Below are 15,520 nucleotides of genomic sequence, written 5' to 3'. Positions count from 1 at the left end.
ACGCAGCGGTTTGATGATCAGGGGGGTGCGGTTAATGCTGGAAGCAGGTAAAGCTTGTGGATCACACTGACCGAAGACCAAAGGTACTTCAGCCCCTCTGAACACCTGCTGATTTCGCTGTGGCCCAGGTGGCAACCTCCACAAATTCCATGAGTAAAACAATTTCAGTTTGGGAAAACCCAGAAACATAAGAAAAAGAAACAGATTAAAGGTGATTTGTTGAGTGCCGTTTATGCCATTTCTGAGATTTGGTCATGTTCCATTGCAAATTAACATATTATATTACCACCATATTATATTTTAAAAATGAAGGCAAACTTTACTCTAAGCTTATTGCCGGAGAATATTTTTGTGGCTCATTAAACATGAGCCTGCTGGGAGCTTAAGATATGTAAACATGCAAACATTTTTTACATGTATTCAAACTGTGGGTTCTCGCTCTGACGTGAGAAATGAGCATGCAATTCCCCCCACAATCCACCTCACCTTGGCAGCTGGTGCACTCACAGCTGTGGATGACAGGCAGGACGACCGGCTCGCTCTCCCCGCTCTCACACTGCAGGCTGAGGAAACGCACTGGGTTGTCCGGGTCCAAACGGTAACTGCAGCACTCACACACTGACTGCAGGTAGGGCTCCTGCGGAGGAGAAGGAGAGGATGAGAGGGAGGACAAGGGGTGAGAGGAGAGCCATAAAGATAAGGTCAAAGGAGCCAATTTGGACAGAAGAAAAGGTAGGAAGGTGGAATGAGTGGAGGAAATATCAAGCAGAAATATTTATATAGAATATATAAAATTAGGGGGTTGGGAAATCAAGAGAGATGGGGAAAAAAGGTGATAAAGGAGATTTAAGTGCTGTCAGAATTAATATAGGAGGAGAAATACATTTTCTATATTAATATAGAATATTAATATATTGAGGTGTGTAGCCCCACAAACTGATGAAGCATTGGAGAGTTCTCATCCAAAAACCATGCAGCTCCAGAGGGCTTTATTTAGCCTCTTTTAGCTAATTGCTTTGATAAACTGGGCTCTCATAATTCTCTTTACAGCCAGCTGTCTTAAGCCACTGATCTTTCGATGAGCTCACCGTACGCCAATCCCCAAACGGCAGACAGACGTAGTGAGTTGCTGCTAAAACACAGCGGAGCAATTACAGCGGCCAAAGTTCCAGGTGTTTTTTTATCAGCAGTTGTTTTTGAGAGAGGGAATGTGGCGGCCAGGAACGCGCCTACGTGAGAATTCAAACAGCGAGCTTAAAGATGCTTCAAACGCTTCATACAGCAGCGCCGACCTGCAGAGACGGGAACCGTGGACCTATTTTGAAACAAAGCTATTGATTTCTAAACCTTTAAGCTCTTTGTTTATACGTCCATTTGGTGATCTTAAATGATAAGCTAACAGTACTAGTTTGGCTTCTTTTTTTCCTCTAGTTCTTGAAATACAAAAACACAGCCTTGTTGTGTTGCACGATGGAAGATAGCTTCTTGAAAGTCTTCCTTGTGTGTCCAGTTAGTGAAGGCGAAGACCCACAGATTGAAGAGTTCAAAGGGTGGTGGTGATAGATAATAGGAAGAGAAGGAGGAGAAGGATGACCCCTCTGACCTCTCAGTAAAGTAGTTATTAGTGCTTCATAAACTTTCAAAAGTCTGCTGTGTGTGTGTGGATGTGAATCCCGTGAGAGGAAACGTCTCTGAGCCTTCTGTGTCCCACTGGTTACCGTCCCCTTGTTTCCACAGTAACAGGAGGTACTGACAAATTTGGCTGAGCTGATGTTTATTTGTACTAATTTGAGGAACAAAGTCACCATAGTGATAAGGGGATGAGCTCTCCCTCTCAGAAGGCAGAAAAGGTGGATATATAATAATCACTTAAGCTGTTAGCTGTACACTGCTGGTGTCTTGAAATCTATTCTGAAGACGTGGGATTACAGAGGGTGTGACCAGCCGCGTGAGGCTGCGTGTCTGACTTCTTTTTGTTTTGCAAAAACACTTTCAACAGAAATTGTAAAACAGATGGAGCATTTGGCTGCCCAGCGACTGCATACTGTGAGAAATGTTATCATGGTTAGTGACTGTTAGGATTCTGAGAGAATTGCAGCTTTTTGTAAATCCCTAATATATTGCAGACATTTCTAAGTGGCTGATACGGTTCTACTCAATTTAACAGAATTACTGTAACTGTTCAGCCCTGATTAGCAATTTGCAAAACAATTATAACTGACAGATTTTTTTCTGCTACAATTCTGGTCCCATTAAATTTACTTTGCTGTCCTTCTAATCCTTATTGTACTACCAGCTGTCACTCATGTTGAAGTCAAAGATTGCCTGTGATAATGATACATTCACAGATGATACGTCTGTTGGCTTGTGTGTGTGTGTGTTTGGCGCACCTCCAGGATGACATTGGTGCTGGACAGACAGCGTCCCCTGCAGGAGCTGACCTCCACGTTGTCAAGCCGACAGTCTCCCTTGGTGATGTTCTTGACCTGCACGTAGCGCCGACACTCTGGCACGGGCTCATCTGGCAAAATAAACGAGAGCAGGGAGGAAAAGAGAAAACAGTAGATTGAAAGGGGTAAACAGATGAAATAGAAGTTGTTGAGTTTTTTGCAGAGGAGGAAAAAGATGATAGAGATGAAAGAGACAGAGGAAGAGAGCTCCTACAGGGCACAGTGACATTGTCATGCTCCTCTGCATGTGACTATTCCCCCTCTGGGAGAGAGATTAAAGCCCAATGTAGGTTAAGTAACGTAATCTCTCACTAATTGGGCTCTGCAGCACTTGGTTTTTAGCCTCCTTTAAAGTATAGGACACTCTAATCAAAGTGGTTTGAAAGTCACAACGTAGAATTCCATCATTGTGAGTCGATTTGAGATTTGCACGTTTTACAACAAGTCGTGTTCAAGTACTCTATTTGTTTTAAATTACCGTGGATGAAAAATTGTTATATGGAAACTAAAACAAAAATGTCTCAATTTTACTAGATCATGTGTCCTCCTGCAATCTGTAGGCAGCACTAACCTGGAAATGGCTTCCTACAGACTGGACAGCAGTTACCTGGCTCCTCCACCTTCACCTCCGCCTGCAGGAGGGATGACAGGATGTAATGTTAATGTTCTTTTCATGGGTCTCCATGTGTATTACAAAAATAATTCTCTGCAACCTGTTTAACATTAACAACTAATTTATTGAACAAAACAACTCAGGTCACTTCACAGCCGACCTGAGTGATCAAACAAAATATTCGCCAACACAGATGTAGAAAAACACATAAAAACCTACGTCCCTACCTTCCAACGGTACTCGCAGGAGTTCATAACACCCAGTCAAAAAATGTCAAGCAAAGAATGAACATAATGCTTATTGTGTCAGTTATCAGATAAAAACAGAGGAAATAGTGTGTCATCACCAAACCAAGCAACATTGTCAGTGGTGCTACATATGTCAACATGCCAAAATGGAAACTCTAAAGAAGCCAGAGACAGATGACAAGAATGAACTCCACTATATATATATATATATAGTCTATGAAGTCCTGCTTTGGATTGAGTTTCAAAACCCTGTAATATAGAGCATGGTAACTATTTTAATGTTAACGTAAACATTGAAACAAAGAAAGGTTGTTGGGAAAGTCATTAGTTTTGGTCTTAACCCATATCGACACCCACATTCAGTCCAGCACCACTTCTGCTGCAACTCTGCTGTCCCGTTCCATCGGCTCCTCCACAGTCGAGGGACGCAGCCCTCCAGGATTTGGAGTACACACTACCAGTATAAATGTTATATTATAATATATAACATCACATCTTAGTTTATGAAATCACTTACGCTACGTGACGTTTGTAACCGATGTTGTGTTTTTAAATCTTAGTTATAACGTTAACCCTCCCCTCCTCCATATAGCCCCTGACCCAGACTGTCCCCTCACCTGAACCCCCCCGCGCCCACGTACTACTTCTTATGAACATCAATGTACCAACACACATTTATAACAGCTCATGTTAGCGGGGGGCGCTGCGCTGTTAATGGCAGCTTGTCTGTAGTTATTAGTGAAAAGTCACTTCAATTACTTAACTTTCACACTTTAGAGATTGACGCTGTGAGGGTGTTATACATAGTTTATGCTTCATATTATGAACAGAAATGGATTAAAGTGAGCTCAAGTAAACAGAACCTGAAATATCACTAAGTCAGAAACGTTACAGAATAAATACACAGAAGAAGAAACTGAACTTGCTTTGCTCCTTCTGTTTTGTGCTGTGATTATAAACTAACTCAGAAGTCTTAAACAGGGGGTCCGCAGAGGTACTGCAGGGGGCGTCGGGAAACTTTTGGTTGATAATATAATAAAAAAAATTGTCTTTAAATACACATTAACTTGAATCTAACATATTGTAGCGAACTGATAAATTGATGGAGAAGACGTGATCTTTCAGTCTACAGCACACACATTCAGCTTCCCACAGCAGCTCTCACGCTGGGCACCGGTTCACTCACAGCACCTTTCATGCAAATACGACCGCACAGGCACCAGCCAATCAGCCAATCAGATTGCGTTTCTGCCCACGTCTAAAGAGTGCGATGCTCAAAAATAAAAGATGGTGGACCAAACTCCGTAGAATAGGGGGTCCTTGCTCCATCTCACCATCAGTTTGGGGGTCCTTGGCTTGAAAAACGGATTAGGGTTAGACCACTGAACTAACTTTACGTTTACATTCAGCTGCTGTAGGTTGGACATATTCTGTAATATCTTAAGGTTACAGTTAAAATAGCTTATGCAAGAAAAAAATAAAGAGTCTGTGCATACAAGTTAATAAATGTGTTTACCCTTTTTATTGACAACATTGATATGTTGGGGTTTTAAGTAGAAGTGAATGTCTAGTCATAGAATTTGTAGTACGTGTAATGATGTTTAGTGATAGAATTGTAGTTTGTGTGATGTTAGATTAGTTATTACATTAACATGTTAGATGAAGTGAATACAATGTGAATCAAACACAGTTTATAGTCTTTTAAATCGTAGAAACACTCTACACATTTACATTCTGTTACAATGTGATGTTAAAACCTGGGGACGAATGCCAATTGCCGTTCTTTATGGATTTCTTCCAATTTTTTCCCCAAAGAGGGTTTTTTGGGAGTTTTTTCTCCTGTCAGGTAATAAATGAACAACTTAATGCGAGGCAGCCGACTGAGGCAAATGTCTTGAGAATTGAACCACATGAACTGTCTTAGATCTTATGGTGAAGGGTGATGAACGGGGATCATTAATGATGGGTTGTTGTAATTAAAGTGTACTAGTTATAAGATGAAGACTTAAACGATGTATGCTTTGTTAAATTCACTCATACTCATTCACTCATATGCCCCAACTCATACAGTTGGGGCATAAAGCCAACTGTATCTACATTGAGTGCATTGGGATGTGAGGGACAGATAGGACAGAGAGGTTTCAGGTTACAGCTGCAGCTTCACACCTCGACGTGGAAGGGACAATGGAGGAGGTGACCCTTTGGAGAAGAGGCCAATGACATTCAAATGCACCAAGGAAGACACACCTCAAGAGTTTTCAAAGGACCATGGCGGGGGAAAGACTGTTAGATTTTCTCCTGCAGCCGCGTTGATAAGTCACGTTAGACTTGCTCAGAGGATTCTCTATTTCGCGAAATATTCCACTGTTCGCTTAGTATTTCACTTTGTAATTGTAATCCCTATTACGTTGTTTAGTCATTAAATACTTTTTGATTTTTGAATTTAAACGAATTGACTCATTCGTATCCTCGTTTCCAGCCGGAACAAGAACAAGGAGTGAGGCCTCCCTCGAGAGCCTTCCGAAACCCTTAACAGATAGAATCTCATCTTCCTTAACATTGCAATATCCAGAAAATGTTCTTCTCTCAGTCTGAAATATATCATGCTCCTAAATTAGATGAAGTAGGAAGATTATCTTCCCTATCCGTTTTTCGGGTTTTAAGGATTTTACTGTCAAGTGCAGCAGGTTGCTAGGCAACAGGAGAAGCAGAGGCTGCTGTCCCCCGTAGGCCAGACCGTCCCATTTCAGAGACCGCTCAGTTCAGACTATTGGGTTGTTCTATTCGGAGGACCCAGCCCAGGTCTACCGAGAAGGCTGGTGAAGGCTGGGGGCTACAAGGATAGCCTAGGCAATTGAGACACAGCTTATGACACATCAGTCCCTGCTGCTTTATATTCTAGCCAATTTAGAACTGATTTTGACCAGGGACATCATGGGTCCTTGAGAGCCAGCCGACAAACAAAAAACAGACGCAAGACACATGCACCAAAAATAGCATGGCAGCGCTGTAAGGACACAAAGGACATAGACAGGCGGAGCGAGACACAAGCAGTGTCCCCCGATGTCCCAGTCTGAGCTACGTTAGCATACAAAGTGTTTCTCTCTCACACACACATGCATGCACGCACGCACGCACACACACACACACACACACACTCAAACACAAACACACAAAGCCTCAAACTTAACCCAACCAGAGAATTTCTCTGATGCACTCACACGTTTCACCCCAAGGACTTTTTCTTCCACTCTTCACTGCAACGCCACCAGCCTCCCCTCAGCGACAGAGGCAGCCCACACACTCAAAAGGTTAGAGGTCGCAAAGAAGCCCGCTTTAAGTCCCATGAGTTAAGAAACTGTATCTGGGAGGTGGAAAACGTTTAATTTTCAGAGTCTTGGCATTTAATGGAAAGGGTGGTCAAGTATGTGTGTGGTAACGGAGGTCAGATCTGCTAATGTGTCCGGCACAGAAAAGAAGAAATAGGAGGAGTCAGCGGATGAGAGGGAAACAGCCTGATGGCTTTTATCAGCCGTTATGATAACGGGACCTTTGATCGGTTCCCTTGAAAAGAACCTCCCGGCAGAGCAGCAGAGGCATGTTGGGAGATTTCATTTTGTGCTCAACTGGAAGCTGAGTCATAAATAACAGAACACGCTGTCAGTAACCAATTCACATCGTGTCAGGAGAGGGAACACTGTGCATTGAATGACCTTTTTATACTGGCCCGGCATAAGAAGTGCTTTCACTCAGGCATAACTTCATTTTGCGCAGCCTTGGGGAGAAAAGAGAGTTGCACAAGTCAAGACTCCCCAGGGACATGCTGCACCAGCAGAGGGACCGGTGTGCACTGTGTGGAACACTCAGTCCACTGTTCACTTTCTGGTGCTCTCTGTGCAATCAGCCTCTTCCTTTAAACTTGTGGATGTCAGCAGGATTCATTTTTACCTACGGCCTTCATACATCTGCGGTGAGCTATAGGTTTAGTTTGCTCTGTCAAGGATGAGACGGTTGAATTCCTCCTGGGACTTTTCTCAAAGTCATCGCTAACGGGGAGGAAAGCCTTTACAGACTAAGGCATAGATCCATTAGTGGGTCACTTTCCATCTAGGGTTACTTCACCGATATGACAAAAACATAATGTTTCTCTTTGTCCTTTTTTAATGAGGGTCTTATTTAGAGGGCCAGTTCAGGCAAACGACACTAGGCCAATTCGAGGTAGAGCCTCACCCTAAAGTTTGGGAAAGCACTTTCTTGAAGACAACTGAAAAATGATGTTCATGTTAATGAGATAGAAATCAATGATAATTCATGCGTTCCACAATCAAGTTAAATTGATGCTGTCAGTCTAAAACCTGGCTCACTGTTAAGATTCCTGCAAGACCAATGACATCCTTATCAGCTGTAGTTATATAGTGGTGATTAGCACACGGTATACTGCTAAAATAATACAATAACTACAATATTAACGTGATGAGCAATACAGCATGCCAGCTTGGTCTTCTGAGCATGTTAGCATGCTGACGTTAGCATTTAGCTCAAAGCACTGCCGTACCTACATGCAGCCACACGATGCTGCTTGTGTGCTTGTTGACCCCTTTTCATGTGTAAGGGTTCATTTTCGTTGATTACCAATGACATATGACACAGTTGAAGCAGAGTACAGAAGACACACTGTAAAAGGATTTGGGAGGAAATACTTTAAGTCCACTGAGTAAAGCCTCAGTGTGATGATACAACTTATATTCAGTGTAACATTGTCAAGCCCTTCTGCTCTATTTCTACCATACGTGTGGTTTACATCTGCTTCAAAATGTATTCATATTTCATGTTTACAGAGAATACATCCGTAATTCAGGTCAGCATCTTAGGAGAGATGAGCAGCTGTTAACCACTCCTACAGTATATGGATGATTAAGAGTTATCCGATGAATGAAGGCAGTCCCTTAAAGGGGACATACTATAAACATTCATCCCACACATTGATGAGGGAGCAGAGCATTTACTCTCCTCCCAGTAATGTTTGTGACCAGAGCTGTGTGACCTGATGATGAAGCCCCTTTCCACCTCTCTATGAGAACCTTAACCTCTCACCTACCTGTAATTGGATGCAGTGAGAATAAATTAAATAAAATCAGGATGCCCACAAGTAGTCAGTAGTCTGTAAGGAAAATAGAAGTGACATTTTTTGACGCACGCTCTGTGGGAGGGAATTCCCCCCGTGCGCAGAGATCAGTGAACGTCGAAAAAAATGGACTTTCCTGGCGGGAGGTGGCAGAGGTTAGCTGGCTTATTAGCATTGAGATCTCGAACGGATCGTTGTGAGCAGAGCTGTTTTAGGCACGCTGAAATGGGTGACGTTAATAATTCTCCTGCTGGTATTTTGACCAAAGTATGTTTAAGACATTTCATTCAGACAACAAAGAACGATATCAACTTGTGGTGGTAGGGCATAATATGTCCCCCTTAAAGACTCTATTAGTATCATGACCCAATAATAGTAAATCATAATTCATATCAACTGATTAGAACTCATGGACATCACTCTTTACTGAAGAGTTGGAAGAATACAATCCTATTAGCAAAAAACTACTCCCACAAACACTTTCTGCAGAAGTATTTGTGGTTTGAAAGATACCCCCGTGCAACGACAGATGAGAAATCTCGGTGGAAAGCTGCTCTGTTCAGATGACTGTCAAAGTGAACTCAGAAGACAGTTACAGTTAGTTCATATGTCCACAAATAAATGTTAGTCGGTACCCGTTAATGTCTGATGATGGTTGTCACTGACATTAACGGGCATCAGTATTCCTCAGTTTTCCTTCAAACAGCCATGATACATGAGGTGCTCAGATAGGTAAACTAAGGAAGTATATTTGACAAATCACACATATCATCGGAGTCTGGCTTTAGGGCAGAGTTCCAATGCTTTGCACCGTACTACTGTCATATACTGTAAAACAGACATCTTCCTCCTAGAGTCATTCTACCTTCTTACTATTTCTAACATTTGTGGAATCCACATACCAACCTGTGAATAGAAAAAGAGTTGTGAGAGAACAGACATTCCCATTGAATGGCTGAATAATATATGTGAAGGAGGACGGTCAGAGAAGTGGCCATTTTTATTGGCACGGCAGCTGTTACTGGGTCTAACATGACGTGCAGCACAGCAGTGTTGCCTTCCTGTGTGTCAGCAGTAGTGTCACTGCTTAGTGCGACCAACTTCTAGCCCCACTTATGTACAGAGTCACTTTAGCAACACAACACACTCTCCATTTTGTTGTTGATGTTAAACTAATAGAATATTACAACCCTTTACTACTTTTAAATGAGGCCATGTTTCTGTGAGACGATTTTTGTCCGACTGAATTGTCTGCCATGGTTTCCATATAAGGACAGTACACGTAATGTGTTGTCTTGTCTCTTTTGTAACAAATGGCTTCATCTACTATTTAGGATAAACCAAATACTATACACCAATACTACTATAGAAGTCCAAACACCCAGTCAGACAGGTGTCAGTGTGTGAGTGTGTGTGAGTGTGTGTGTGTGTCTCACCTCATCACAGTGGAGTGGCGGACATCTTAACTGGCATAATTTTTTCCCGTTGACGCAACGACACGACTGACAGCCGTCCTCCCACTTTGCTCCCGCCTGGCTCAGTCACACACACACACACAATTTATTCACTCACTACACTTTGGCTGGTCACTGCTCAGGATCTATATCATTGGCTGCACCCTTAATAATTAAAGAAAACAGATGCCTGTTCGGTTTCTGTAATAATGGCACACTATACAGACTACATTATGTATTTTCTGTGTTTGCTATAGAAATCACCAACAACAGTACAAAGACACTGACTAGGGTGTGCAGTTGTGGCTCACACTGGGCCTAACAGCCACGAGGGAGTTGATTGGAAAAACATGGAGGGTCTTTAGAAGGACCTTCGTTATCCCCAGCAGACACAAAAACAGAGATAGAAACAGTGTGCTGAGGTAGAAATAAAGAAAGACAGACAGATGAAGGGATAAAAAGAAAGAAATCAGAGGGTGTGGATGAAAAGAAAAAGGATGGAGAAAGAGAGATTGAACACAAATCCAGTGATGAAAGCAGAAAAGGGGCCGTGAGAGATAAAGCTGAGGTGTGGGAGTCAAAAGAAAAGAGAATTAGAGAAGAAGAAGAGATTTAAAGACCCGAAGAATAAAGATGAAGGGGGGGATTTGAGCCTCTTGTCAGAATGTGAGTAATTCTTATAATCCTATAATATCCCCTCTTTTCATAAATAATTTCAGGCAGGCTTGCCTAGTTGAGGTTTTCTACAGCTCGTCCTGCATAATTGATGAAGGTGAGGCTGTAACGTGGCCTGCAGGGCATGTCATTCATCTTCTAATAGGCACCTCTTTATGAGAAAATAACACATTGAGAGTGATTGAGAGGGAACGTCAAGCTCTTGGTAAGGTTCACAGGCACTGCACAATGAGGCAGGGACAATGGGTACAGGCTGCAGTCAGATGGGCAGCAGATGTATGTTGATTTTGTATGCAAGCCATTGAGTGTATTTGTGTGTGTGTGTGTGTGTGTGTACCTCCCGCTGGATGCCCTGGTCATGGCAAGGACAGAGGGCGGCGATGACACAAACGCCCCCCGGGTTGCGGTAAAGCCCCTCCCGACACACACATCCCTCACTGGAGCGGCTGCAGTTGACAAGAGAGGAGGAGTAAATGTCCCAGCAGCTCCGCTCGCACAGCGTCAGCTCATCCAACGTGCTCCTCCCCCACTGCTCGCTGTCAGGACATGCTGCAGGAAGAGGAAGAGGCGGAGGGGAGGGGCGAAGGGATCAGAGACCATAGGAGAGGATAAAAAGAAACTGGTTGAATATAGGAATCTGCACGTTAAACAGTCAAATATGAAACATGAATAATAACAGTTGGATTTTCTGCTTTTCCTTGTCATACCTCTAACAGATTATTGGATGTCTATGGATTTTAGATGCTTTTCAATGCTACATTTAAACAGCGAGAATGCAGAAAGCACTAGGCATTATGATCGATAATAGGATGAAGTAAAAAAGCTCCTCCTCTTTCTTTTGTGTAATTTCCAATTGCCCATGCGGACAAATAAGTACAATATTCGCATGTGAGTGGCTGAGCTGCAGTTTATTCCCCACGAAAATCAACAAAATGTCCTCAGGTCCACTTTTGTCACTCACCACAGTCGGGGGCTGGGCAGGTCTTGGTGCGGTGCTCGGGGCCCTCGCACGGGGCCCCTCTGTACCGGCTGGGCTGCAGGATGACTCTGGTGGAGCTTTGTTGCCCCGTGCCACAGCTCGCTGAGCAGGTGGTCCACTGGGACCAGCTGGACCACTCGCAGTCCACTGGAGGGAGTGAGAAGAACATCATCACACTTAGCTCAGTGTTAGATTTCACAGTCAGCAGCAGTAAGCAGCACATGGAAAATCACACATATTATCCCCACGTTGCTTTTTATGACAGCCGTCTATTAACTGCACTTAAGTCTAGAAATGATGCTAAAATAGGCAAAAAACATTACGTAGACATACATGTTTTTTCATTCATGTGTAAACATTCTTGACAAAAAGACTCAAAGGCATATTTTGAGATTTGGATTGAGGAGTCCCTTTTAGAAAATATCAAAGGGAGAAAAAAGATGTCAGTTCTACTCTTAAAAAGGAGACAGAACTTGTGAAAAGGTTAAAAGACCCTTATATCCAGACTGACAGAATGTGTATTTATTTAGCACATATGCACTCTAGAAAAGTAGTACCAAATATGGGAAAAAAGTTCATGTCAGTAAGTTTTTCTATTTCAAAATCAAGCACAAACTGTGGACTATTTAACAAACACATAATATCTGCTCCTAACTACTCCTCAACGGTCACACTGCTCCCTACAACAGATGCCAGGATTACCAGGGAACCTGCAAACTCATGAGGGGTGAAAAGGGTGACACCATTTAGAGGGGGGCAATAAAGAACAAATCACGACAAATTCATGATACTTATTTTGGTTTAATAAAATCATTTTAATAATAAGAATTTTATTTTATTCATCTATTTAATTATATGTATGTTATGTTTGTACATTTTCACTGGTCTCTGTTGACTTTTGGATGTCAATCCTCTTCCACCTCCTCGATCCACCATCGCTGATTAGTACTTTACTTGCTACTTTCATGCATTGAAACCCTCTGCCACAACTTTCCGTGATGAGGCGCTGGGTGAGACTCATGTTAAAAAAAAACACATCCTTGATATCAAACTCCCCCATGAGCTGCTATTACCACAGGCACTTATTGTTTTCTGACCTACATTTAAGTTCTATTGAAAGCTGCGGGAGGCAACAATCAACAGTGTTTCTCCAATATCCAACATGGAGGTGTTGAGAAAAACACGATAAATATTTTTTTTAAATGTCAACTTCTATTCAGGAGGACCTTATCCAGAGCACAGGAAAACACGTTCAGGTCTCTCGGGAGGATGTGAGAGGTTGCACTTTGCGACACTTTGCTCTCATTCATCTTTCATCGTCCAAGATGATATACCATGTTTACCTAATGGAAACCCAGTAAGGGCCTTTGTGGGTTGATGTGACCGTCGCTCAGATATTTGAGCCAACTGTTGCAGCAGCTGTTACCAGCTATAGATAGGTTGACACATCCATCCGGGCCCTGACAGTTCCACCACAGAATAGATTTGTTGTTGCCGGTGCTTACGGGGGTCCAATAATGTGAGAAACATTCGTTTGAGTGAGAACAGCCGGTACGGAGCATCACTCACCATCACAGAGCTCTGAGGTGCAGTTGAACACTCCTCCTTGGCACACGCTGAAGAGAGGGGAATCACGGGAGGCAGGCTCAGATTATTGAACATTAATATTTCCAAGCAATCATCACGTCACATATGTAATCAGCAGCTGACATATTGAATGAGTATCAAACCCCCGGTGAGCAGGATGAGATGACTTACAGCAGATATCACAGTACCAAACTGGATTGGTGATGACTGTACATATCAAATTTAACTTGATATTCCACAGCACTTTCCAACGTTCACTCAAAGGATTTAAGTGGAATTTAAGTGGTAGTTGCGGTACATTTACCACAGAACAACAGTAGTGCTTGGGCCGAGCATCACATTCTCACTTCTACTATCAACTGAATACGAACGTCATAACTATTTATTTAGGCTTAGTATAGAGGCGATGCTTGAGTTAAACTAATATGTTGTTTTTACGTACCTTTGATGTGCTTTATGTAATAAAGGTACTGTGAATAAGTCAACGTGGACTGGTTTGACACAAAAGACAAACAAAGGTCTCCCAAATGAACGTCATGAGAACGTTTCTCGCTCTCCATACTACGCCCGCTGATCTGACATCGAACCACGAGGCCGCTGGGTTTACATTGGAGTTAGTTGATAGTTTTGTGCTAAGACAGATGCCGAAGCCTTGTTATTTAAAGAGCTGAGGAAGATAAAGCGTTGCTCTGGCTCAAATTCAAATTCAAACATCACAATCCATGAAGCCCTCAAACCAAGACCTAGATTATGAGATAAAGAGACAGACCCCATTGTACAGACACAAGTGTTACCACATTACCCTCTTGTAAAGTGATGAAAACCAAAGTCATGGGGAGACTGGGAGAATTAGATTAACAGCCATTGTCACCAATGAGCCGATTCAAGCAAAGAAACACAGTTTGAAGGACATAAGAGAGAAGAAGCACTAGTTCACCCACCTCAGGACAAATGTCTCAATGAAACATTTATAACAATATATAAATCAGTATGGTGCATTAGTCCACACGTTCAAGTTAACTTAACATAAATCCATAACCACTGAGTTTGGTGATGGACAACACTTATTTTAACATTGTGTTCCCTGCAGTAAGATGTTAATGGAGTCGGGTTTAATGTTGGTTTCTCTCCTCCCTACAACAAACTTTTGATCTTGATGTTTTGCTATATTTGAAGCTGAGGCAAAACACAAATGGCCTCACGGTGTGAATCATAAAGATGAACACAGTTTGATATTGTTTACAGCCAGAATATGTTGCACTGATTAGATATCAACAAGACTTGTTTCAATTGTGTTTTAATTATTTTGTTACAATTTGTATGCAATCTAAATTAAACATGTCCTTAAAATATTTGACTAGACGGTGAAGGCTCAGTCCCTGAAGACCCTGAAGGACCCTCTTCCATATCATCCAGAGGGTACAGGCTTTGCACTGGGACACTCAAAGCTAGGCCATGATTCTACAAACCTGCTAGTTTATAAAATGGTTAAATCGGTAAATGAATGAATGCGCCGTATTACCATGTGTTGCACAAGTGCTGAACGGCCGTTCCAGGTGGCAGCCAAGTTTCTGTCATCTCCTCAGTGCTTATATTCCAGAGCAGGTGACCCGGCGGCAGAGAAAGCGGTGAACAGGGACAGTCGGCGTGGGGCCGACAGGAGCCTTCATACAACACCTACAGTGTGAGACCAGAACGCATCACATCTTAACAGGGTTAAATTAAATACCGTCGCTTATTACAGCTCTATGTGTCCAGACCTGTCCAGGAGAGCAGCTGCACCCTGGGGTGCAAGGTCCAGGTAAACACTGAGTGTGTGGCCACAGGTCCTCACAGGTATACGGACAGGAACCTGAACAGTCATTAAACACCTGCCCGCTAGGGCACTCTGCAACACACAGACAAATAAACACACAGTGAATTACATTGTGTGTCATATTGTATTTTAATATGCAGACGTGCAGCGATTCTCCTCTCTGCACAAGCTCCAGACCATGCCTTCTTCATAGAATGTCTCAGCCACAACTGAGGTCACACCTATGATTGCATAATGCTGCGACTAAACTAACTTAAAATACCACTCATTAAGGTCCGTATAAGTTGCTTGGCAACAAATCAATTATAAGAGAATTCAGGAATTTAACTATTTGGTAGAAATATATTCAGTGTGTGTGTGTTTACCCGGCAGGCAGCTGTTGGTGTTGCACACTGTGTGCTGTTCAACTGGTCCAACACAGGCCGCCCCACCGGGCTCTGGCTCTCTGAGGACCGTCTTGTTACGTACAGTCAACCCGCCGCCACAGGTGGCGCTGCACTCGGTCCACGAGGACCACTCATTCAACAAACATCCCGCTGGAGAGAGGGAGAGAGAGGTAGGACACAGATGGAG

At 42.8% G+C, this 15,520-nt stretch overlaps 1 protein-coding gene and 1 long non-coding RNA gene across 2 annotated transcripts in view; one reads left to right on the top strand and one right to left on the bottom strand.

Moving 5' to 3' along the window:
• The window catches only part of sspo (SCO-spondin), an 85,446-nt gene that overhangs the window by 1,464 nt on the left and 68,462 nt on the right, over positions 1-15,520 (bottom strand). Inside the window, 10 exon segments of the mRNA XM_078097029.1 lie at positions 487-637; positions 2,391-2,521; positions 3,022-3,082; positions 9,873-9,968; positions 10,903-11,114; positions 11,527-11,691; positions 13,114-13,160; positions 14,654-14,808; positions 14,892-15,019; positions 15,313-15,483. Coding sequence (XP_077953155.1) covers positions 487-637; positions 2,391-2,521; positions 3,022-3,082; positions 9,873-9,968; positions 10,903-11,114; positions 11,527-11,691; positions 13,114-13,160; positions 14,654-14,808; positions 14,892-15,019; positions 15,313-15,483 — 1,317 coding nt within the window.
• On the top strand, positions 574-5,753 carry LOC144390488 (uncharacterized). Its single transcript, XR_013454529.1, has 2 exons — positions 574-732; positions 2,397-5,753. It is a non-coding gene; the product is annotated as an uncharacterized LOC144390488 (long non-coding RNA).

The sequence above is a fragment of the Gasterosteus aculeatus genome, chromosome 21, assembly GCF_964276395.1.
Source record: "Gasterosteus aculeatus chromosome 21, fGasAcu3.hap1.1, whole genome shotgun sequence".
Classification (NCBI taxonomy): domain Eukaryota; kingdom Metazoa; phylum Chordata; class Actinopteri; order Perciformes; family Gasterosteidae; genus Gasterosteus; species Gasterosteus aculeatus.
This window is presented reverse-complemented; position numbering and strand designations above follow the sequence as displayed.